The sequence below is a fragment of the Tachypleus tridentatus genome, chromosome 2 (assembly GCF_004210375.1).
Source record: "Tachypleus tridentatus isolate NWPU-2018 chromosome 2, ASM421037v1, whole genome shotgun sequence".
Classification (NCBI taxonomy): domain Eukaryota; kingdom Metazoa; phylum Arthropoda; class Merostomata; order Xiphosura; family Limulidae; genus Tachypleus; species Tachypleus tridentatus.
Window position 1 is genome coordinate 101041090 of NC_134826.1, and position 27427 is coordinate 101068516.

At 33.1% G+C, this 27427-nt stretch overlaps 1 protein-coding gene across 2 annotated transcripts in view; it reads left to right on the forward strand.

The window, feature by feature from the left end:
- The window catches only part of or (AP-3 complex subunit sigma-2 or), a 41287-nt gene extending 14298 nt beyond the window's left edge, over positions 1-26989 (forward strand). Inside the window, exons 3-6 of one of the 2 annotated variants that reach the window (XM_076489816.1) lie at positions 14350-14461; positions 22384-22455; positions 25326-25433; positions 26678-26989. In XM_076489816.1, coding sequence (XP_076345931.1) covers positions 14350-14461; positions 22384-22455; positions 25326-25433; positions 26678-26797 — 412 coding nt within the window. In that variant the 3' untranslated portion in view covers positions 26798-26989. The remainder of the gene's footprint in view (positions 1-14349; positions 14462-22383; positions 22456-25325; positions 25434-26677) is intronic. The other variant, XM_076489817.1, reaches the window with a different exon arrangement.
- The last annotated feature ends 438 nt before the right edge of the window (positions 26990-27427 follow it).

A 27427-nucleotide genomic window follows, 5' to 3' on the forward strand; every position in this document is an offset into this window, starting at 1 on the left:
GCATGCACTACTGGTGCGGGTTACTCCCTCTGTAGTATTTAGCCTAACTGTGACTTTTCATTTAAATACTGTTGTGCTCAGATACTTTTGAGTTTTGTTTGTGTTTTTTCCCATTTGCACTTGCTTAATTTTTTTTATGTTCTTCTTGAAGTAATAATTTGAAATAGTTTAGCATGTCAATTACAACTTGTTTAAAGTAAACTTTATTGAATTTTTTCTTTCTACTATTTACTTTAATGAACTTTGTTGAACCATGAATTTGTTTTTTGTTCCATAACTACCACTATTTTTTTCAAATGTTATTTCTCAGACTTCAGGTTTGACACTTTGGCTGAGGAGGTCTCAGCCTTAGTTTGATGGAAGCTTGAACACTACATGAGACGACCAACTTTTCCCAAATCTGAACAAGATCTTCCATTTTTGGAAGAATATCTTCCTGCAGATGAAGATATAGAGAACCTTTTACTTTCCACATATTATGCCATCGATGTCATGTTACCTATGGGTGTTACCAGGCCCCCCTTATTCTTTTTGGACATGATTTTGCAAGTATGCTATGTTTGTTTGTGTCCCCCATCTCGTGTGACTTTGCACCTTTCCTTTTACACGTGGCTCTTTTGTCAGAATACCCCCCATCCAGATATCAGGGTTCATGCTGGTCAATTCTGGGTAAAATTATTTGCAGGATCTAGCATGCCTTTTCCCTCTTAATCTACAGATCTTATTGCCAAGTTAACTTTCCTTTTCTTGACTTGTAACACTATGATACAAGTATAGGGTCTAACTTTGATTCTCCAATCAGGTTTTTCATAATCCAGCTGATCTTAACCTTTGTCCTTAGGTACCTATCTACCATGCATCTTCTAGCTGAGATTCTCCACCAGTCCCCTGAGATGTGGTTTTTCAAAGTAATTGCATCCTAATATATTCTATATTAGCATGTGTGTACTCTTCTGTTCTTGCCCTCCAAACATGGCTCTTTTTCTGCTGGGATCTCCTAGGAAGGGACACATATTTGTTTCTGCTGCACCTTCCCATTATTTGTGTCTCATTCATTGGGCACCTGTTTTATATGGATTTCATTTTGGAAATGTTCTTTAGTCTCTGGGGTCTCTGCAAGATAACATTTTTCTTTGGTTTTAAGGTTGTAACCAGCCTTCATTTGCCTCTGCTCCCACTCCTATTTCCCATTTTACTACTACTCTACTTTTGCCTGTTTCTCTCTCTTGAGTTTTAACAGTGAGTCAATATTTTTCACTACATTAATGCATGCCACCAACAGTACTCTTGTGACACTGTCTCAGTTCATTTGTCTACAGCAAGAGTTCAGCTCTGATCATTGGGTTCTTCAGGTGCTGTACAAAGATTTTTCATCCACTATCCCCACACGTACACCTCCCTCCCTTGAAACATTGTTTCACTCTACAGTAGGCAATTGCTCCAGATCTGTTGATGCTCACTTCAGACATCTTTACATACCTATATATCCACATTACTTCGCAATCAGGAATATATCTTCTGTTTGTTTAAAGGGAATAAGTTGATCAGTTATACACATTGCCCTACAGGGTGGCCATTGCATCTTATGTGTTGTATTAACAGCTTTCTTCGCATGGCTTGTGCCTTCATTGTTATATAGTTGACTTATTCCTTCTGATTTCATCAGATCAGATAGCACATGACAACATATAGTGCTGGTTTAATCAAGGTGGAGTAGTCCTTCTTCATGCTTTCTCAATACTTCATCTGCTTCAGGGAGGGGATGTTTAGAGCATCAGGAGGTTTCAAGGTATTGGTCTCCAGTTGAGGCATCTTGGATTTACTGGTCATTCATTTAGCTGTGAATTATTTCATTTCTTCTGTTTGGGGCAGTCTGGTTCATTCAAGCAATTCAACCATTACCTCATACATCATTTGCCATTGGGGCATGTGTTCATATTCACCATGTTTCTGAAAACTGGAACTACTTTTTTTGAACCCATACTTTTCACACATGCCCCATTTCATGTCATGTTCCAGGTGTCTTCAGTTTGGTCACAAATTGCATATCTTTTTGAAACCAGCTTTTTCTTGTTGAGTGGTTCTTTGTCTACTAGTTTTTCTAGGGGTTGTGCACACAGGGGAGTACTCATCATTTGGATGCATTTGCTGCACAACATAATTCCAAATTCAGTGATGTCGAGAAAACCCACTTGTAGAGAAATATATATGCAAAAACGGCTTGTTTGGGTTGAGAATTGCTCTTCTACGTAAAATATTTTCTGTTCGTTCTTCTACGTAAAATATTTTCTCAACCCAAATGAGCCGTTTTTGCATATATATTAATTCCAAATTACTTCTGTTCTGGTCTCCATTAACTCATCACAGATCTTAACTGTGGATGCTCTCAGTCAGGATTGATTCAATTGGTATCTGTATGTCTATCTTCTGATTAAACTTTACACAGGGTGATCTCCATCATTCATTATACTCTGTATTAGGTACTTCTCATTGCATCTTTTTGGCTGGTACAGCTCTGATTCCCACTTCCCCCTCTCTTTCAACTGATTGCCTCAATACCTCTTCTTCTTATACCACTCCTCCTCTGCTGGCAGCCTCGGTTACCAGTTCTTCATCCTGCACTCTACCTCTTCCCTATTCACATGTGGCTTTTGTGTGATTCCTTTCAAAGAGGATTGGGTTATCTATATGTTTATTATCCATTCATTCACTCCATTTTGTCTTTTCTCCCTCCTACTTTATCATAGAAATTGACAGAGTTTCTACTGATGGTCTCTGCACCATGGTTTCAGTTAGGGGAAATCATTTTGTGTGTTCTAATTTTGTTTTTTGTGCATTGTTTAATTCAGTAAAAAGTAAATGCAATACTACCATTAGTATAAAAAATGTATGGTTAATGTCGTCAACAATTAACAGAAGGAAAAAAGACAAGGGAAAGCACTTCTTGTTTTTCATGTTTATTCTTTATTTGTTATTATAGAAGTAAGTGAAACAAAAATATGAATCTCTTGTTAGTTAAGGTAAAACAAATAATGATGTAACTTTTTAAGAGGAGTGCATGCAAGCAATTTGTGGATAAGGTGTAATTTGGTAGAATAATGTGAGAGCTTCATGATCGGTAGTTAGATATGGATGAATGGGTAATCAAACAAAATTTAATTATAGGTAGATGTATACTATTATGAGTTTAAAGTTACTTACGATAAATAAATGTAGTTTCATGTTACAATTTAAATTAATCTGAAAAGAGAAAAGGGTAATTTATAATTTTTTATTTTTTGTGAATATGAGACTGGTAAAATTATTCCACCCTGTATAGTGTTAAGGTAGAGAAAATAACAGGTAAAATGTAGATTTTACTTGAAACAAACATTTGGAATGTACTTAGAAGGGCATAGAAATTATAGAAATCACACTTGAGAGTTTTGAGATGAAGAAAAGTATTTTTGATTTTTACATTAAAAATCACTTTGCACAAAGTTTATTCAAGACAAATACTAGATAAATTCACATAAAATTCATTTCTTTTGCTTATTTAAAATCCTTCACTAAAAATAATTTTTATATATGGAAGTCTTGTAATGTTTATTGAAACTCGGATAAATTTTGAGGATATACATACAACATCAAAAGTTAATAATATCAAATCTATAAAGATTTTATGACTACAAAATGTTTATATGGTCAGTTAAATGAAGTGAGTCTGTTTAGAATTATAACCTACTTTCTACTTTTCTCACCTGTGGACATGAAAAGTCTGACTTTACTACCACACCTATGTTCTCCTTTTTCCAGATCATTTTTCTCTTCTCAAAGCATTTTCCCTCCATTTCACACTTTTACTCCTATTCTGATATAGATAGACTTCTGGGTCCATATTGTGTTCTTTGTTGCTATATTGCTTGCATGGCTTACTTCTGTGGGTCTCATTCCTTGAAAAAAAGAGGTACAGTGTTTGAAAATGATTCAAAGTATTTCTTACCCTGAGGCTCAAAAGTTACTGTCCACCACTTCACCTTGGATGTATACTGTTGCATTTTGTTCCACTGCTACAGTGGGAGTACAGATGGATCTCTCTGTGACTCTGAGAGAATTGTTCTCAAACCACGTGAAAAGTCGTTTAACCTGCATGGTCAAGAAAGTTGATGAATTACATCAACACTCATCTCTGTCCTTACCATTCATTCCAGCAGACCCCAGATCCACTTCCTTTGGTTTCAGTTATGGGCATTTCCTTGGGTCTATCTTCAAAAGCCCTGAGGTGCAAAATGATCATTCGTTCACTCCTTCAGTCACTGGAACCTCCTTCCAATGACAGAGACCTGCCCAATCGACTCGGGACAGGATCCATGGAGATCGATAGACTTCCCTCAAATAAAGAAAAGGGTGTGGTTGAAAACAGAGGGGATCTCCACCCAATTTGCTTACACAATATTGAAAATGGCCACTCTGATATGGCAGAACTGTCAAGGTTTATGTTCTAATCTAAATGACATCAAAGTACTGAGTGATACTTACCATCCTGTATGTCTTCCCTTATAGGAAACATTTCTGAAACCTGCTGGTACAATCATCTTTCAGTAGTTATCTTTGTACAGAAATGACAGGTTGCTTGATGGATGAGTGCATGGAGTGGTAGCACTGTTGGTCAATCAGCATGTGCCTACCCTGTCTTTGTTACTTGACACACTTTGGAAGCTTAGCCATCTGTGTTTCCTTGGGTCATACCATTACTGTTCTCACTATCTGTCTCCTAGAGGCTTCTATGATCTGTCAGACCTTGATGCTCTCATTGAACAGTTGCCATCTCCATTTTTAATTCTGGGGGACATTAGTGGACATAATCCTCTCTGGGAAGTGCTGATATTGTTGGGAGGGGTCTAGCTGCAGAGCATATGCTCTCAGATCATGACCTTTCTCTTCAGTACTGGCCCTTATACTTATTTCCATGCACCTAGTCAGTCCTTTACTGCTTCTGATCTCTCAATTTGCTCTCCTTCACTATTCTCCCACTTTTCATGGAGGGTTGACAGTAACCCATGAGGCAGTGATCACTTTCCTATCATTTTAAGAGAGACTGGCCGCGGTCAATGCCACCCTGCCCTGGTGAAAGCTGGATCAATCTAACTGTTCCTCTTTCATTGTTCTTGAGAAACTTGTTCCTGCCATTGTCTGTAAGCCATCGATAGAGTACTGCTTGGTAGTAGTGACTGATTATACTATCCAGGCAGCTGCTCAATGTATTCCTAAAATCTTGACACATTTTACAGGATATCCTTGTTTGTGGTAGAGTTCTGTCTGCTACATGGCATGGAAAGCTCAAAAACGGGCCTGGGAAACATTTCGTATGTATCACACACTCTCGCACCACATTGCTTTTCAGCTGGTCTGTGCACACGCTTGGCATGTAAGATGTCAAAGCCAGAAGGAATCTTAGATTAAATTCACAACCAGAATATCCTCTACCACTAGATCTAAAGTCATATGGGACAAGATTCAAATGGTTAGTGGGCAGTATAATTCTATCCCCCTTTCGCTCTTGCTTTCTGATGGCTAGGAATTAGCTGATGCCTGGAGCATTGCCAATACTCTTGGCAAAAGCTTTTCCTGGCTATCTAGCACTTCTACTTTGTCCTCCATCTTCTCAGCCATTAAGATTCAGGCAGAGCAATCACCTCTTTCCTTTCGAGCTGATTGTCATTATGACTATAATTTTCCCTTTACACTGGTGGAATTCAAACTGGCTCTTCATTGGTCTGGCAGTACATCGGTTGGACCTGATGATGTACACTATGAAATGTTGTGCCATCTACCTCCTTCTTCTCTTGCTATTCTTCTGATTGTTTTTAACTGGATCTGGCAGGAGAATGTTTTTCCTGATGCCTGGTGCCAGGCTATTGTCCTACCTTTGTCTAAGCCTGGGAAGGATTCCAAGATTCCTTGAAACAACCGTCCAATTGTTTTGATGAGCTATCCGTGTAAGACCTTAGAGAGGATGGTTAATGCTTGTCTTGTTTGTTTCCTCAAATCAAACAACCTCCTCTCACCCACCCAGTGTGGGTTCCAACGACAACCCTCCACCATGGACCACCTGATTCGACTTGAAACGCCAATTAGAGAAGCCTTTCCCAAAGGACAACATCTTGTATCAATATTCTTTGGCATTGAGAAGGTTTATGACACAGCATGGAGGTATGGCATTTTGTGAGACCTCCATATATATGGGTTACATGGCCATTTGCCCATTTTAATTAAAAATATTTTAATGGACATGAGATTCCAAGCTCGTTTGAGTTCAACACTTTCCCATTGTTTTCTACAGGAACTTGGAGTCCCTCAGGGCAGTGTTTTAAGTGTCACACTTTTCAGTGTAAATATTAATGTCATTACTGAACAACTTCTTAGTGTTTCAAATGGGCTTTATGTTGACAACTTTCACATCTCATCTCAGTCGTCAAACATGAGGTATATTGAGTGACAGCTACAGACTGCCCTCAATCGTTTACTGAAGTGGACCACAACAAACGGGTTTAATTTATCTCTCTCTAAAACCACTTGCATGCACTTTTGCTGCAAATGGGGTATTCACCCTGATTCTGAAGTCAGTATTGGTGAAGTTTTTGGGGCTTATCTTTAACCGTAAGCTGACCTTTATACCACACGTCAAGGAGCTACGGGTGAAATGTACAAGAGCACTGATCATTCTCCATGTTCTCTCTTCCATCACTTGGGGAGCAGATCGATGTTCTGTGCTAAAGATATTTCGTGTTCTTATTCGATCGAAACTTGACTATGGACCACTGGTCTTTAGCTCTTCCAGAACTTCAGCCTTAAAGATGCTGGACCCCATTCATCATCAAGGACTTCAGCTCTGCACTGGGGCTTTTTGCACGTCCCCAGTTCAGAGCTTATGCACAGTCTCATAAACCTTCTCTGCACCTTTGCCATTAGCAATTGTCTTTACTAAATGCTTCAAAACGTAGTTCCTTCCCAGAGCATCCCACCTGGGGTTGTGTTTTCCTTCCTTGGTGGGCCATACTTTTTCAGAACAGATGATCTGCCATTGCTGCTTTTGGCCTTCATATCCAGGTACAGTTGGATGAATTGGGTCTGTCCTTGGATGATGTTGCTGTATCCACTGATCAGCCTATCCCACCATGGCTTATTACAATCCCTAAATGTGACCTATCTTTAAGTCACCTAAGAAAAGCAGACATCCCCAATTGGAAATACTGTCTGTTGTTTGCTGAACAACCTTCAAACCACCATTCCATTCTTATTTATACAGATGGTTCAAAATCAAGTAACTCTGTGGGCTCTGCCATGGTTTGTTATGGTTTGATGAGAACTAACATGAAGTGATTCCAGGGCCATTAGAGAACTAAGCAAGTTGATATTCAAAAATGACTCGTTACAGAAAAATGTCTACTTCTATCCAATTCTATTGGATACCAGGCCACGTTAGCATTCAAGGGAATGAGCTCGCTGACAATGCAGTTATGTCTGTGTGCTCTGGCGCTATCACTGTTGTGCCTGTTTCATACATGGATTGTGGTCCTGTATTCAAGGCTTGGCTCCATTCTAGTTGGCAGTTGACTTGGAGTGAGCATTGTGAAAACAAGGTTTTCCAGATAAAATCTTCTATTGGACTTTGACTGTCTTTCTTCCATGAAGTTTGGAAAGAGGAAGTTGTCCTAACGAGACTTTGCATTGGTCACAGTTTTTAACTTATTGTTTTCTTTTATCTGAGACTGCTGATGCATCAATATGTCATCTGTGTGACACTCAGATCACAATAGTTCACATTTTACTGTCATACTATCATTACAACTCTCAATGATGGTACCATATTAGACATGTTTTTTCCACAGGTTTACCCTTGATGCTGGACAGTGTCACTGGTGATGGTAACACTGTCCATCTTACAAATGTGTTTAATTTTTTAAAGGCCATTGGATTTTTAACACTATTTAAGATTTTGATTCATAAATTAGATTTTGTTTTGTTTTAACATGATTCCTTTTTATGAATTGTAATAATTTTGCTTTACTTTTAATTTTTTTTACCGGTTGTTTGAAGCAGATAGCCTAGTCGGTTTGTGTCGTAAAATGCCAACCAATTCATTCCCAGGTATTAATTTCTTGGAATCCATTGTCTCTCTAACACCTTTTACCTTTAGGGGTTGGATTCATCAACCTATCAAGGCTGAAATATACATTCCTATCTTGCATTCACAGTTGCTTGCTCAGTCCTACATGATCTTGTATGTTCCTCTCTCCCTTACTTTACCAATATCTGTAGCTGTTTGGAGTTCTCCAGAGATTGAATACAATTTGTAGGCTCCTTGTTTTTTATATACATAGCAAGCATACAGAATTACTATTTTGTATTGGCTTGTATATGATGACAGTTGTTCCTGTAATCACACATTTACACTGCTTATAGTTCCAGTAAAATGTAGTTATGGATACCTGATCCAATTTTGGAATCTTGCCTCCATTGGTCCAGGTTTTATGTTCTGTAGCTGGTGTTTGTTCTGTATGTTTGCCAGAGACATCTTTTGCTGTTTCTTCCTTCCCTCTTTGAAGCAGTCAATCTCAGAACCCCTATTTTCTTAAATATGAAATTTCTCTTTTTTGCCCACAATCACCACATTCTGTTGTTCATCTGTCATATGTAAAATGCACTGCCTTGGTGGAGGATTGACAATTTCATCTTGGCTTGGGCTCTTCCCTCTGAGTGGCTTCTCCATTTTTTGGATATTTTCTTCCTCCATCCTCCTTTTTCTTCTCTGTATGATAATTTTGCCCCAATTAGTCATCTTTGTTCTTTACAGTCTATTAATTTTTATCTTGTGTACTGCTAATTTTTAGTGCACTTAGTGTCTTTTCTTGTGGGATTCCTTTTTTGCTAGTCATTTATCTCCTTCCACTTTGCCCCGTTAAGTTATTTACTCCTTCTGGATAGGTTCTTTTGTATGTCTTCTCCCATGGTGTTTATTATCTTGGAGATTCTCTTATTTCTATCTATTGGTGTCTTCTTTATGAAATATTTGAAATTAAATGTAGATTATTTGTGAAACATTAATGTCCTGTTATTAAAAAGGCAGGGTAGGTTGTAATGGTGATTTCTCTCCTTTCATTTTTAAGGTCTCACAACCATCTTATTCTAATTAAATGTGTGATACATATATAGTATGAAGATGCTGGTACCCATTAAATGGCCAGTGTTGTTTCACTTGGAAAGAGTTGGGTGTACAGAAGGTGTTAAGTCCAACTAACCTTGCTAGTGCTTGTGATTGAGAGTTGGTTTGCCTCAAGACTGCTTTGGTGGTGTCTGTATTTTATATTTTCTAGGCCTTTCTGTATTTAAAAACAAATGACAGCATTAGGTGGATGCTTTCCCTTACTTTTGGCTCTCACTTGCTGTCGTAGTCGTAACTCATTGCATCTCGAACTACTGGTAAAGTTAATATGGAGAGTTTCTCAATGAGCAATGCAATCCTACTGGTATAAAACTAAGACAAGGCACCCCTTGTTTGGGAAGAAAGGCTGGAATATTACCTCATAGCATAGTACTCTTTGTTGTTAACCCAGCTAGTAGTTAGGTCTTGGTTTCACTTCAAGACACAGGTATCAGGTGCTGTTCCCTATATAAGATTTTTGTTTTATCCCATGTTTCCAGTATGGAATGGCCTGAACTAGATCCCTTATCATGCTTCATGATCATACTCATCTATTTACATGCCAGTTTAATAAATGGTTGAGTCTGCCATTTTCCCCATCTCAGATATATGTTACTACTCAAAAAAAGATTCTTATGACAATATTTCTTGCTCTATCATCTCTTGAGTGAAGAGTATTTCCTGCTTTAGCTGGATGTACTTTTTCACAAAGTGCTACATCATGGATGTTACACTTTCTGATGCTGTTTACAGAAAGGAGCTCATCTTTGTAATTTGTATGCACTGCCCCCTCCACCATCTCTTTGTGGTGCAGAAAGGTGAGTAGCATTTCTGATGTTAGCATTTTACTTACCTAAAAATGTATTTCAGATAGATACCTCTCTTCACCACCTTTCCTCCCCAGTTCTGTTACATTTAGTTTGCTTTGTCAAGAATGTGTATGTTTGTGCTATTGCTCATAAAGATTACTGCATATGGAGGATGTCACTTTGCTATTGGCATGTGAAGGGTTGAGAGCTTTGTTCAGGGTTTGTGGCATGCATAGGAAATTACTTGGCAGTGCGTGCACGGTAATATCTCTTTATGGTGTAAAAAGGTGAGTGCCTATATGAAACCTTGTCAGGAATGGAAAGTTATCTTTTGATTTAAAAATCAAGAATAGTTTTATTTATTTTTCTTCTAATTATCTATATTTTTAAATTTTCAGCATTTTGTTGAAAGATATTGTTTAGAAAAACATTTAAAATATTACCTTTTCATTTTAGAATTTCAATTCTTTTTTTTTTTCACCAGAAATTTTTTTTTGTGTACAATCAATTTTAATTTTTAATTATTATAGTATTTCTTTTCATACCCTATTTATAACTTGCTGTTATAAATAAAAAAGGCATGGCAAAACTGACAAAGATTTATCAGATCAGTGTAATGTAATAAATGTGGTTTATTTTCAATAAATAAAAAGCTATGTTACTTATCAGTATTGTTTGAATTGTAAAACCTTGACAATAAGGTGCAATAAATAAGAATTTGGATCACATTTTGTTGTCATGTGCAATATTCTATAAACTAGGTTTGCTTGATATCATACAAGAAAATTTCCATAACTTTCAAACAAATGTAAATTATCATTGAAAGTTTTTTAGGATAGAAAAGTACACATAAATGAACTGTACAAAAATTCCAGATTAGTGTTTTATTCCCAAGTCTCAACAAATTTCTTACTATAAATTACAGTCTTGTTCTCTGCAGGATCTGCATCTTTTCATTTTCCACCAAACTGGTGCTACCATAATTTTATATACTATTTGTTGACAGAGCTTATAATCTGCAGTGTACAATGGTATTTGAACTTGTAGTTATTTTCAAAGTAGGGTTTCATTAGTAATTTTTCAGACCATATACTGTGAGGTCATAAAAGTTTATGAAGTAGAGATGCTGTAGAAATAAAATCAGATAGAGAGAAAAAAAATCAGTTGACAGACAAATATAAATGTGTTTGGAGTAAGGAGAAAAATTATAAAAGTAGTAAATTTTGTTGATAGGTGTGATTCTCAGATTTATGTTGTTGAAATATAAGTTTGAACACTTTTTAAATTATTCTCTGCAAATTACACAAAATAAATTTCACAAAATTAAAAGGTATAAAGTCTAAAATATTTGTGAGTATAAAATTGTTGAAATAGTTAAAATTATAGTCTTTACTTAATTGAAATGTGATATGCAAATACACATTTAACAATTGTAAGATCTTTGTGGGATAGGGTTAATAAACATTGCTTATTTGCCTTTCACATTGTCTTATGGTTCTGTTTTTGAGCAGTGATTTGGAAAACAATCATTCAAGTCTTTACAAAGAATAGTAAGATCAGAAATATTGCGAGTGACAACAACAATTAAACACCTAAAGGTTGAAGTGACTGAATGAAGACCTCTTTTGACATGTCATGTGTTGTAGATATTCTGAGCTTATAATTTGACACAAGAAGGTTTTGAAGTTGAATGTGTACTAAGGCCTTCATAATAAGGAATGTGGCATTTTTTTGTTCCTGAAGTTCCCCTTATCACAAAATATGTTTGCTTCTTCAGTTATGTTTGAAGATAAAATGGGTATATGGATAAACTTCAAACCATACTGATAATTATTAAACAAAGTATAGGTGAACAGTTAAAGAGGTGTGCATATTCATGAAGGAGAATTCTGCAAAATTATAATGTCCTTAAATTTTGTTTTTAATTATCTTGTAAATTGGTGATTACTGTAAATAATGTTGTTAAAGGAACTGTCTATTATTACATTTATTGGATTGTTCTTATTTTTTGATAATTTTATGGAAGTTTTTAATGACCCTTATGTTTCATGTTTAATGTGTATTAATTAAAAAAACAATCTCTTAAAGTGTTGGTACCTTTGCCAATTAGTAACTGTAATATAAAAATAACCTCTCCTTCATCCAACCAGCATAGTTATACTTTGTTACAGTAGTATGAAGTTCCATTTCTTCACCTCCTTTTTGCTATTTTATGTAGTTATTAAATCATTGAGTGATTGTGTATGTATGTATATAATTACAATAGTGAAGTTTTTATGTAATATGTTTAATGTTCTCAGTATGATCAATCCACTATTTAATAAACATGGAAAATGTGTGGAAAAATTTTCTATTGCATCTATAAGTTATATTGATAAAATTATGCCTTGCAGAATAACAGCAATTATTTAGGCAAACAACATTGTTTCATTGTATTAGAGCAGTGATCAATAGTATGCCTGTTCCATGACTCCTTGGCCATATAATACATATGACTCTCTTTTCATATGCTTTGAACATAGGTGTTTTAAGAGATTTTTCATTGTTTAAAAGCAATAAAAACCCTCAGACTAGAAAACTTAAACTCTGCATGTTTTGACCCAATATTTACACAATTACCAGATTGTAATCAGTGATGACAAGAAAACCCACCTGAAGAGAAAAATATATATATAAAAACAGCTGGTTTGGGTTGAGAAAATTTTTATGTAGAGGAGTGAACAACGTTTTGACCTTCTTCAGTCATCATCAGGTTCGCAAAGAAAGAAAGTGGTAACTGACTGATAGCTGACCACATGTTTGAAGGCAGTTGTGTAACTGTGTGTAGGAATGTAGAGGGCATAATTAGATGTTTGATTATATTTATTAATATAGGTATAAAGGTGTTCCTTTGAATTGGTTTATTTTGGGCTTGAGTTGTTGGATAAGTAAGGCTTCTTTAATTTTGCATTTGTTTATGTTTGTTTCTTTATTTAGTATTTGGGTGTTTTCTATGGTTATGTTGTGTTTATTTGATTTGCAGTGTTCGAAAATGTGTGAAGGTGACTTTTTGTGTTCTTTGAATCTGGTTTCCATTTTTCTACCTGTTTCTCCCATATAGAAGTCATGTCAGTTATTACATTGTGTTTTATAAATAATGTTGGTGTGGTGTTTGTCAGTGTAGTTTTTACATAGTATAGACCTCAGTTTTGTGTCTGGTTTTTGAATAAATTTGGTATTAACTGGAATGTCATATTTTGTTACTAGTTTTTGCCAAATGTTGATTATTTTTCTGCTGATGTCGGGAATGTATGGTATGTAGCAGTATATGGTTTCGTAATTATTTAATTTGTGGGATATATTTACTTTCGTTATTTGATTTTGCTTTTTGTCTTGGTGTGTGCGTATAATGTTTTCTACGGTTTATGGAGGAAACTTATTGATGTTGATGAAGTATTGTTTTATTTTGTCTAATTCATCATTAATTTTATCTAGTGAGCATAGTTTTATGGCTGTGTTTATTTGGTTTCTTAATATGTTGAGTTTTTGTTTTGTTTCATGTGCTAAGTCCCAAGGAATGTATAGTTCAGTATGGGTGATTTTTCGGTGGATTGATGTTTTAAATTGTGTGTTGGTTCTTGTAATTTTGAGGTTAAAAAAAGATATTTGCTTGCTTTCTTCCTGTTCACATGTGAAGTGAATGTTGGGATGTATAGAGTTAATGTGATTGAAAAATTAAGTGTGTGTTCTATAAATGTGAATCCTCCAATTGTGTCGTCTACATATCTGTACCAGTATAGTGGTGGATGTAATGCTGTGTTAATTGCTTGTGTTTCAACTTGTCGTAAAAATGTTTCTCAACCCAAACCAGCCATTTTTACACACATAATCATCAGATTGGATTATACTGTGCAAAACATTACTTTCCTGAAGATGACACAGTGGTATATGTCAAAACATGTAGCGTGTGGTTTCCAGTCTTGGGTGTTTTATTGATTTCAATCCTTTATGATATGGTATGGTATCTTATTGTACTTTTGAGACTGTAAAGTTTAGAATTGTGTATTAAATAATCATTGTGTTTAAACATTGAATATTACATAAGTGTCAAGGAATTTTAAAAGATTATTTTGGTATTTTATTCAAGTACACAGATTTTTAATTATTTCAATATGATTTTTTACTTTTTATTTTTATTATGTTTACCAATACTATATGTCTGGAATGTATAATACTTGGAGTACTTAAAGATTTTTGTGTTAGGTAATTTACTGTGACTTAAAATATTTTTCAATTCTAGTAAGTTATACTACAATACATTCATGAATATGCCAGAATTAAAATGATTTTAATTTCAACTTTGTTTTTAACTTTTAGCTTAATAGGTGGGTCAGACTACAAGCTTATATACCGTCACTATGCTACTCTGTACTTTGTATTTTGTGTGGATTCATCAGAAAGTGAGTTAGGCATTCTTGATCTTATCCAAGTAAGTATTTGAAAGATATCATGTTATGGTTAGATAGTAGGCATAGAAGGTGTGTGTATGTGTGTGAGAGTTTGAAATTTAGTGTGAATTCCTATTACGTTTTACAAACATAAGCAGGATTTGGCCTGGTACTTAAATGTTAAAAAAACAAAAAACAGCCAGTTAGTAATGGTTAAATGTATAACCTTAGTTATGTTCACATACCCCTACCATACAATGTTTTATTATGTTGATTGTTTGATTGATATATAAATTTTACAGACCATGAAATATTTTACTGAAAATGGTGATTAAGGTACCTGTTGACAGAAGCCTCCCATAGATTTTTATTACATATAGTATAGACATGGATTAAAATCATGAAAAAGCATTTATTAATGTTATAACTACTTAGTAAAAGTTGCAAAGAACTAGTTGTATGCTACAAGCTTATATTATTAATTTGGTAAACTAATTTTTAGGCATCTGTCATTTTTTAGTTTTCAAATGTTGCAATGATATTTCATTACTCTTTAAGGCTGATCTGCTTAAACAACAGTATAGTCAATAAGGATATGAAATTATTAAAATTATAAATAACTCTTGACTTAATTGCAATTTTACTGTATCTGTTTTTTATGGGTAGTTAGTTTCCACTTAACTAAGATACACACCCAGCATAGCCAGGTGTTTAAAGCACTTGATTCTCAATTTGAGGGTTGCAGGTTCGAATCCCTGTTGCATCATCTGTCCTCTCCCTTTCAGCTGTGATGGCATTATAAGGCAACAGTTAATCCCCCAATTTTTTTTTGTGAAAGAGTAACCCAAGAGTTGGTAGTGGGTAGTGGTGACTGCGTGCCTTCTCTCTAGTTTGTCATTGTTAAGTTAATGATGGCTAGAACAGATAGCCATTGTGTAGCTTTGTGTGAAATTCAGACCAAACCTATGGTACATAAATGTACTTATCCTTTATTTTTCCATTATATCCTTGTGGTGTTTCTTTGATTATTAAATATTTTGAAATTAAGTAAGTTTCTTAGTCATTACTACATTTGCAAACAGTTAACCTATCTCACCATGGTTCTGTCTTGAGATATTTTCATGCTACTAGCCTTTAGTGAACTCTCACCTAACTTTAAGATTTTCTCATGAATTGAACAACTTTTTTATTATGTTACTATGCAGAAAGCCTTTCCTCAGTATGAGGGCAACACACCTTGTGTACTAACCTCTTCTTACATTTGCAGTTGTAAATATTTTCCTCAGCATGCTTTGTTCATTTTCAATTGAATGAGATTTGCAGTGTTTAACAAACTTAATTTCGTTCTTTCTTTCTTTTTTTTACAAACTATAAACTCACTAGTTTATGTAACATTTTTTACTACTTGTTTGAGTGAATAATTTTCTCCCACAGGTTACGTATTGATTATGGCTTATGTTCACTGAGGATGATGTGACAGCTACTGTACGTTAAGTAATAGGTTCCTTTATGAAGCTCCAGTCCCTTTTTTCAAGTGTTTCTTCTTTTTGCTTTGAGGGGAAAATGAATAGGTTGAATTTGATTTGTTTTCTTCTCTTGGTTATATTTTAGAAAGTTTTCTCTCTGTTGAAGAGAACCCTCAAACTTTGTCATGTTATCAGTATTTAATTTCATGAATGTGTACCATTCTTTCTCTTGTTGTTCCGTAATTCTTGCCTTGCTCGCATTCTCTAGTCTTTCTCTTCCTGTATGTTTGATTTATACATTCTAGATTCATTCTGAAATCCCATTTTTAATTCCCAAAATTGGGATCTCTTTTTCTGCTTTTCTGGGTGGACTATTTGGTGTTGGTTGTGCTTTCCAGTGCATAATACTTGTGTCTGTAATCCTTCTTACTATTTGTCTTTATTTCTCTCTGTACACCTCAACTCTAAAGCACTTCATTCTGCCCCACATAAGTTTTGCAAATTATTTTCATTTCTTTCACTTCTTCACTATTTTATGTTCTACTATTTTCTTGCTCACTAGACTCTTTGTTGCTGAAAATTGTTCCATAGAAATACTATCTTTTCCCAGATTTGAGTATTTTCTTTTGTTCTGCAAGATATTTTTCTAACCCCCTTTCTTTGTCCTGAAATTTTTGGAGGTATTCCCAGTTTGACTGAATAACAGGTTGAAGCTACTTATCATCAAACCTGACTTTTGTCTTTACTTTCCATAGTGTCTTAAACCCATTTCTCCACCAATGTACCTTGGCTTAGTTTGTAGTTTTTTGTCTTTCAAATCATACTTTCACTTTCCTCTTTTATCTGGCATCATGCTTGTCAAGCTAGTAAGTTGAGGTTTGGTCCTGTTGGTGCTCATCTGTTGTGGTTTGAACACCTGTTGTCATACTTTTCCTTCCATACAGTAATCCTCACAAACTTTCATCCTTTTCCTCTCCCCACCTCATTCAATTTTCTTATCTCCTCTATCTGAGGCCCAGCATGGCCAGATGGTTAAGGCAATTGACTTGTAATCTTTGGGTCATGGGTTTGTGGGTTGTTTTGAGGGACCTTGACTCCACTAGAATTGCTTATCTTTTGGATTACACACATGTGCCTCCTTCATTGGCCCTTACATAAAAAGTGGAACCGCATGAGAACTTTTGACCTCAGTAGTTGACCAGTCCTCTCTTCTATTTATGGATTTGTTTTGGTGACTGATTTGATTTAATATCAACATCAGTGTTCCATTACCTTCACCAAAATCTCTTCCACTCTCTAGCTAGTGTGCATCTTAACAATAATTTCACATCAAGCACATGAACCATGGATGAGTCCTATATCTGCATCAATGCACTCGAACTTCTGCTGGTCTGTTGTGTGTATGGTCCCATTTCTTAAACCCTTCCTTGTGGATCATTTTATTATGATCTACTCTGACAGGTTTAAGGTTTTTCTTCTGTCAACTGCAAAGGGAGAATCTGATCCATGATCCTTTGCCTTGAAATCCTGAACCTTCTTTTTTGACCAATTCTCAATGAATTTCTTACTGTCTGCCATGTACAGTGCTATGAATCTGATTGTTTACTTGCCTCTCTTGATCAGACTCCATGGTCTCTTTTCTCCCAAGTTTCCCATTGGTGTGCCTTCTTTTGGGGACTCCACTCATCAATGCCTTTGTCATCCCTCTCAGTTCCAAGCTTCTGTTTCTCTTCTTTTGACCCTGGCTGTTGATGGTTTCACCAAGGACTGATCCAATCTTTTTTTATAATTATCCACCTCTCCATATATTACCTCAGGTCCTGGCATTGAATTGAGATACTCTTTGTCATGTGTTCTTGGTGGCATCCCTCTTGGTTTTCTCTTCTATGATGCCTGGCAACTCAACTCTTTCCCCCTTCCAACAAAATACTCTAGTACTTCAAACTCAAATGTCACTGTTTTGTCATGGGATCTCATTCCTCCACTTTCACATTTGTGATTTGTTTGGTCCCTTGCCCATATTAATTGGGCTTTCTAGTTGTATAGTTTTTTTCCTTTTCTCATTCCTGTTACTCTTCCACTTTGTTCACTTACCAGCTGTGAGTGGTATCTTTTGCAATTGGACCATTCATTTGTATGTTTCTCCTGACTGTCCAACTGTCAGTTATCCCTTCTATTTCTTTGCCTGGCTGTTTGACCATATATTAGCTGTCTCCACTTTTGCTATTTATTATGCTGAATGTTACATGTTACAGTTTTAGATAGTCTGAAACTGATTTGAATGATAATTTAGACTTAGAAGTTAAATAGATATTGATGTGTATCCAGTAAAGGAAAGATTCGTAAATTATGCTAAGCAAAGAAGAAAATAATTCACAAGATTCTGCCACAAAACTGGTGGTGCCTCCAAGGGTATACTTTTTTTTTTCCAAAATTCTGCATTGAGCCAGGATAATGGAAAATGCTTGTACTATTGGACTGTTACTGAAAATCCAGCAATGGTGGTGTTATTTTTGCTTTCCTAACTCATGCTTGCTGGCTTTTTAAATAGGGATTTGCCTTTACTTTTTATTCTGTGGAAGCAAAAAGGTGCAGTCTCCCATGGCTTGTCCCCATTAATAAATAGCTTAACTCTATTGTAATAATCATGGTATAATATACTTAAGTATTTATACATCAACTTTTAAGGCCATACGTTTATCTTCACAAAATTGGATAGAATTTTAGTAATGGTTCAAAGTCTTTTGTATACAAAGAAAAACAAAAAAAAACAACAGATTTTTGGATGAGGTACTTTTGTTTGTGAAAATATCAAGTGTTTTATTACTAGCTCCGTTGCAATGTGATTTTTGTCTTGATTGAAAAAAAACAAACTTCATTGTCTCAAAGATCTTAAATGTTATTTGTGATTTCTCAAATCTACTAAATATATTTCAAAGGTTTGTTTTTCAGTAAAACTTTGTATTTTGTTTATTTTCTCTAACCTAACTATATGAGGTCTCTCAGTTTGACTGATCTTGTAACCACCATAAAAAAGTAGTAAGTAAATATAAGTGGTACCTTTTTCGTTCTAGAATAACTACAGATTATAACACAAATGTTGATCCTAAGTGACTTAAATCTCATAGCATTATACATTTGTGTATAATTATTTTTATTATATTGACCTTTCAGTCATAGATGGCTAATATTGCAGAAGTTATGATGATGCAGCACATGTAGACTTGTTACTGTATTCAATAATATAAAATGAATCTTTAGTCTTTACAAAGTAACTTCTCTTTGCTGTGCTTTAGTGGATTAATATTTTGTAAAATACTGTCACATTTCAATTATACATTTTATATATATATGTATATATATATTTAATTAGTACTATTTATAAGTAAGTTCTTAAACTTATTTTTTGTAAAACATGGAACAGTAAATGAATAAGTATAGTATAGCAATGGCATTGGCATTTGACTGTGATCCATTGTGATAGGTTTAACTGCATAAAGAGGTTAACTTTAAAGGAACTTACTGTGTGATACAAGGCAATGAAAAATAATATGTTGAAAAAATATTTTATCAATTTACTATCAAAAAATCTTCACTTTTAAAGAAGTATAAAAGAGAGAAATCATATTTTCAGTTTTGTGTGTGTAGTTTTTTGTTAATAGTAAAAAGGCTACTCCTAAATTTAAAAAAATCACAAAAATTGGAAATCAGGTATATATGAAAGTGAGCTAAACCATATTCATTTTTTATCAGAGAAGAATGTGAAGTTAAAAACGTTAAAGTAAAACTGTATCTTTATAAAACCTGTGCTTTATGTCAAATTGCTGGGTAGTGTTGATATCATGGTATATTCGTACCATAAGCCACAGAATTAAGTTAGTGTATAACCACAGTATTAAATCTTTCCTACAATATACTTAGGTTTATCAAGTATAGATAAATAACTGATTGCTGATTTATATGAGAATAAAGTGACTTCCACATTTGCAGATATTTTGCATGTTTACATAATTTATATTTGAAAGACACTACATCTGCTTTACTTGCTATTTCGAACCTTGTATGATGTAATTTCAGAGTATTGTTAAATTAAACAATTTTATTCATTAAACAATAGGAAATTTCAAGTTAATTTTCTGTATGAAGTAATTTAACGTGTTTTTTTCTTTTTATTATTCTGCTTTTAATAAACTTGTGCATATTGTGATTGAAAAATGAGTCATTATTAGTATAGATACATGATTGTTCATTTGGATATAGAATGATACAGTATATTCTAATATACATTTAATAATTTACTAGAGCAGTGGTTCTCAAACTAATTTAGTCTGGGGCTCCTTTGATGTGAATAGAAAAGTCTGACCTCCACCACCCCAATTCAACTTATAATTTTAGCATGATGAGTGAAAAACAATGGTGTTACAGTAAAAACAGTAATAACACCTTTCACCATACTGTATGATGTAATTAATTCAACATAAATTTTATTGGCTTATTGTTTATTTGAAGTAAAATTAACTTAGTATTTTTGTTTTTGGCCCATTTTCCTTTTCCACAAAATATTAGTGTGTTCATTTTATGATTAAATTACATGAGTAGTAACATTAGGAAAGGTCAACATGAATACTTCTTAACAATATTCTTAGTTCAAAGGAAGCCATTGATTTTCATGAGTGTTATACATTGTTACAGTTACACGTGTCAGTGCTCAGTACGAGTATTGTTTAAGATAAAATTATAAAATTGAAAAGGGTATGATATTTATCATATAGGATAAGATAAAATATTTAAATAAGTGGTTAAAGTTGTTTGAATAACCAGTCGATAGGGTTGTTGACCTAGGAAATAGTTTGCCTTCAAGTGTGTCAGGAGTGGCAACAGTAAAGGAGTATAAAAACCCTACAAATTTTAAACTTTTTTGTAAAATTAATTATCTACAAAATTCTACCAAGTATAACTTGCTTAATATTTGTCTTACATTTTTGGAAAAGAAATATTTTTTTAAAATAGGATAAAGAATATCTAAAATTAGTTAAACAGTACTGATTTTGTAGAAGAAATAATATAAAGAGTTACCAAGGTATGCTATATGGAATAAATTTTGTGAATATTTTTCAAATATATCAAAAGTAAAATTGTTGCTTGCCACAAAGCTTTGTCTTTCTTCAGTTAGAGGTATTGGGAAATTTAAATAATCATTTTTCATTCCTAATGAAGATACTTTTGAAACTATTTCTGTTGTAAAAGGAATAGATTCATTATAGTGGTAAAATGTAGTGTGAACTGAAAATTTGAGTCATCCATTTTCTCTATGTCATTGTTGTATTCCATAACTCTTTTTTGAATATACATGTCTTATATGTTCTTGTATGATTTTGCACATATGATGTACAGGATAGTTTATAAACAATATTTCTTAAAGTAAATTTACCATCCAGTGCTGAAGTACAGAACAGTGTGTTTTTATCTATACAAGATGAAATACTGATTTTACAATAAGTGTTTTCAGTGTAGTTCATGACTTTTTGTGAGTCTCACATAAACACTATGCTATTTTATGATTTTTTTTTTAAACTCTGTTTTAGGTTCTTATTGACAAATGGTAGTTTGTGAAATCAAGGTTTGAGGGAATAATTTTCTTTTCAGTTATGTTTTTTCATTTGTTAAGGATAATGATCATCATATTAAAAGTTTCCTTGAAAATGTTTTAAAACAATTATTAATGAACATTTCCCATCTTCTGACATAAAGGATGATCTTCCTCTGGTAACTGTTCTTATACAGTTTGGCAGTAACCCAGGCATTTTGGTGACAGCAGCACTATGTGAAACTGTTCTTCAACTGAATGCTGTGCCATTATTTATATGATTATGGAAGCAACAGCAACAAAATGTTTGTCTGATATCACATTTATGAAGCTTTTATTGTAATGTTTTCTAATTTTTTTGACCTGTCACAAATGCAGTGACTTTCTATGGTTGGATTTTAATTAATTGTAGCAATATTCTTAATGCCAAGATGGGTACGTATATTCATATATCTGTTATTTGTATGGAGTAATTTTTGGTGTAAAATGATTTATATGTTATTCTTTACACCTTCTTTGCAGTTTATATGTGTGAGGCATGCATATTAATAAAACTTCTGAATATGTTATCACAGGGTAGGCATAAGCACAATACTTCATTCTATACTACTAACTATGGTTTTCCTATATCACCCTATTTCTTGAATCATTTGGCTGTGATTGGACTTCTAAATCATCCTGTATGTATTTATAAAATAAAGGTTTAATACCCCATACCGAGCCATCTTTAGATTTCATTTTTTACTTGAAGTGGCTTTCTCAACATCACAAATTTGTAAATGTTTGTGTAAGGTTAATTTGATGATTCTATGTCATTTTTTATTAATTTTCATAGAATTTCTTCTGTTACACAATAGAAATATGCCTTATTATTGTAAAGTATTATTATTATTTTTAAAACAACTTTCAGGTATTTGTTGAAACGCTCGATAAGTGTTTTGAGAATGTTTGTGAACTGGACCTCATCTTCCATGTTGACAAGGTAATTGTAACATTTTTTTTTGCATAAAACTCGTAATTCATAACACTTGATGCCATATTACAAAAAAATCATAAAGAAGATGATTTTGTAATATTATAAAAAAAAAAAGCATTCATAATGAAAAGAGAAAACATCCTGTGATTTTATGTTTGTGGATTGTTTACAGTATAGTTGAAGAGGCAATGTACCTGAGTTGTTGGAATATTACTTCTTTAACAATATAGAAGTTCCTTTAACCATATTTACTTGGACACTGTCCATTAGACCTAGGCTGTACTTTAGAATTAATGATTACTATAATTACCAGTTTACTTTGCATACCTTCACAGAACTTGGTTTGCTTTTAGTAAATATGACAAGTCTTTTATACACAAAAATTAATTCTTACAGAAGATTATTCATGAATATATGGAAATCAGTGTATTGATTAGTCTGAATGCAAGGTTATTTTCATATTAAAATTACAAATACTGTTTTAATTTTATAGTTTTTAAGTTTCTTTTTCTTAACTGCTAAAAACTCTCCTAAATAAAAACTTTATCTGTTTTTTCTTTTTCTGTGCCCTAATACACTAGTCTTGGTTGGTTCGGCTGACCTAGTAACCATTACAACAAAATAAATCTAAATAACTCTCTTTGTTTCAAGAATAATAGCAGATTGTAACACAATATTAAATTTATACATCCTAAACAGTTGAAGAGTCATAATAATTTATATATATATTTTTTATTCTCTTTGAACAATATCTAACAAATAATTCCAGTGATACAAGCTATAAATTCATGTAAAATACATAACTTAAGTTGCCATGTTGAATGAAATAATGCACGAGCTACTTGTGAGAATTTCTGTTTTTTTAAATTATCAATTCTACAGAATTTGATTTGTGTGTTTTTCAGTAGATGCTGATTTCATTTGTTGAAATTAATTGCATGTTGCAGATGATCTCTTAAACCTTTTAAGATCAGTTTATTAATAACCTGAAATATTTAAATGGGATAAGAATATCCTCTTAATCAGTGATATACCATTTTTTATTATACATTCTACAGGTCATTCACTAGATCATTACAAACCCAAGAGAAACATTTTTAAAACTAAATTTTTTTCATGAAAACATTGTGAAAATATTTTATCAAAATAAAAGACTGGAGTCTGAAAATCTGCTTTATCAGTGCAAATAGTATTTCTAAACTAGGCTCTATTCTTTTTGGTTGGTAAATGTGATATTAAGTCTAGCATATGTTGTTTCCATATCATTTATGAGATGAGACTAATGCTGACAGATAAGCTTGTGATCTGAGTGAAGTATTGGATTGGATTTTGACAGTCCTCATTTATGTATACTAGTTGCGTGCATCAATCTTCGAAACCTGTCTTCAAACCATCAAACTACAAAAAGGACATGTTTTCATTGGAATACAAAACAAGTTTGTATTAGATGAAACTGAAGGACTTCTCTTATAGTTATTTTCCTGTAAGCCTTTAAATAAATCATGAAACAAATCCTCCTTTCAGGATACATTGCATTCTCTAAATTGTGAATGTATTGTGTATTTTCATAGGTAAACAAACTTTGTCAATATGATATTAAAAAGTAGATTGGAAAAACTTTGAGAAGATTTTTTTTTATCGTACTTTTATCAGCAACTAATACAGAGATTGCAGGCTTACCAACAGTCTTACAAAAAATATACACAACATGTGTGAGAGAGAGAGATTTAAATTGATTTTAAGGAAAATTTATGCTGGTTGTAGTTCAACAAAGTATTGATACTCTAACTTAGATGACAGAGGAATAACTACATAGTATATACAACAGATCACACTACAGTCACCTCAGCTCTGTCACACCCTCCCTAATGAATATTTTAAGATTGCTATTTCAGCTTATTTTTAATGCTGTTAGAAGCATTTACCACCAATCAGTCCCACACATGTATTTATTTATATTTAGCATCATTTTTATTTACAGGTTTGAGGTATAATGAAAAGTTCTAATACTTATTACCTAAGTATTATTTAATATTTTGGCATTTGTCATATAATCTTGTTTAAAAAGTTTCTCATCCATTTCTAAGCTCCCAGGATTCATGTTGTAACTCTACTGGGAGAAACACAATGAAATATAGGAAAAAAAAAATCTATTTTCAATCACTCTGCACACTATCATGACTAACATTCTGAGTTATAAAAACTAGGTACTGAACTTAAGTTTGCTTCATTGATTCAGATGTTGATTAATGTTGTAATGATGGATAAACAGACCTGGGGATATTTATTCATAGTACCTATTCAGAAGTTCTAATTGGGAAAATGTACTTGTGCTTTCCATTTGAGAGTTGAAATGATGTCTAAGTTCTTCACAACAAGAAAACCCTAAAGAACATATTTAAATCCCCATATAATCACAATACCAACACCCCCTGTTTATTGCACTTTTTATTAGCACATTTTAATTTCAAAAAGGTTTTAGTATCAGGTAACTTTACAACTAGCACAGATACATGTGATAGCAACTTGCAGTTTAGTGTAGGTTTAAAATGTACTTATGTAGGACTCTCCAACATGGCTGCATATTCCTGAGATGTGGCATATCTAATTAATTTTTAATGTTTTAATTTACTATAGTGATTGGGTTATAAGTAGTTGAAGTACATTTTAAACCTTACAAAAGTTTGCTTTAGTCCAGTTACTAACCAGTTATTAACTAATATGTTCTAAGGTGTCTTAACTTGAAAGTTTCTTCAAACTAACTGACTAGATGTCGTGCTGTTATATCTACTCCAATGGATAAGTTGCAAATCACTGTAATGCAATATATAACTTTTGTGTTTTTCTATTAATTGTTGATTTTGTAATTATTCCAGGTGCATTATATTTTAAATGAACTAGTAATGGGAGGAATGGTTTTGGAGACAAACATGACAGAAATTATCAGTCGTATTGAAGATCAAAATAAATTGGAGAAACAAGAGGTGAGAAGTTGCAATTTTTCTTTTCTCATATGGCATTGTATGAAAAATCTATAAATTGGTGATAATGCAGAGAAATTGTTGCCAACAGTTATTAAACTATATTCTAATTATTTGTAAATATTGCAATGAAAATGGTGTTTATAATTTACAGGAAGAAAACAATTAACTCAAGCTTGAAAATAAAAAGGGAATACAACTCAGATATGATCTTTATGTCCATTCATAATTATGCCTGTAGTTAATTTTTTTATACTTCATAATTTCATCTACATGTAAAGATTAAAAATATGAATTTATTTAAGTATATCTTAATTTTAAAATTCTAGCAAAATGTTGCATACTCATACTTAGTTCGATGTATAATTGTTTCTTATCAATTACATAGTGTAAGTAGAAACAAGGTCAAGTTAATTGTGAACAGTAAATATAGACATGTACTTATAACACTTTTAGCCATAAATATGAACTTAATAATTCTGAAAATTATGTGTAAAAATGGCTGGTATGGGTAGAAAAAGCACCATGTTGAGGAGCAAACGTTTTGATCTTCTTCGGTCATCGTCATGTTCACAAAGAAGGAGGTAACTGACCACCTGTTTGAAGGCAGTTGTGTAATTGAGTGTAGGAATGTAGAGGATGTTGGATATATTTATTAATATAGGTACAATGGTGTTTCTTTGTATTAGTTTATTTTGGGCTTGAGTTGTTGTGTAAGTAAGTCTTCTTTAATTTTGCAATTGTTTGTTTGTTTTTTATTCAGTATTTGGGTGTTTGTAATAAAATGATTAATAGCTTAAAGTAAAAATCGTTATTCCCATTAAAACTTGCTTAGGACTGTTATATGTTAATCTTTTTTCAGCTGTTAGACATTTATTTCAATAGCCAAGTATAGCAGTAGTGGTGGGAATAAACTGTTTGATGTTTTTGTTGCTAACTCTGCTTTGCTCTCGTTGTATCTCTGTGCTGTTACTTATTTTTGTTCTAACCTACTATAGAAATGAAGCATATTGTATTTATGTAGATATAAATTATTAGTTTTTTTTCTACAAATGTTAGTCAGTTACTAGAGAATGTGTCTGATACATTTGCAGTGTAATTACTATTTCATTCTCAATTACAGTCCTTTTACAAATCCCAAGTCATTCAGTGATGTTGAAATTATTGGATTCAATATGTATGCAGCATAATTTCATCACAACATATGTTTAACATTTTATATGAAATTGTCAATTTGATTATTTCAGGCAGGTCTTTCTGCAGCTCCAGCAAGAGCTGTGTCAGCTGTAAAAAATATCAACATACCACAACAAATAAAGGACATCAAACTTCCAGATCTGCCGCATATAGGCAGTTTCAAGTTTTAGCTTTAGTGGTAGTGTACCTTGAAATATCCATCTGTGGAGTGCAGTGTTGCACAAAGGTTAAGCTATATTTATAAAATTCCACTAAGCTGGCTGCAACAATCTTATCATTTATTAGAGTGAAATTTTATATAAATGATTTTTGTTTGTAATGAAACTGTAGAAAATAAAATCAACAGTGTTTATCAATTAAAAGAACAATTACCAAGTCTTCAAAGCATTTGGTTCATGGTGAAAGTTTTTGAATGAACTCTTGTTTTGTTAATGTGAGACATGTTGTTTATACAAGTCTGTGTTATTATCCTCTCGTAATCAAGTATTTTAACAAGTTGTAAGGAATTGCTTAATTTATTTCAAATTTCTGATAATAAACTGATGAACTAGATTTTAAATATGTAAGATGGGAAGTCATTTCAGACTAGTGAACAGAAATAGATTTGTTACTTTATAAAATTTATGCTTTGTTTTGCCATGAAAAGAATCATAGTTATGTTTTAATATTTGTATAACAAGTTGAAGCAAAACCACTTAAAATATTTATAGTGATTAATATAAAATAACATTCTTTAAATATTTAACTTAATTAACTGTCAAGTAATCTTTACAAACTTGGATGTAAACTTTAACTCCATA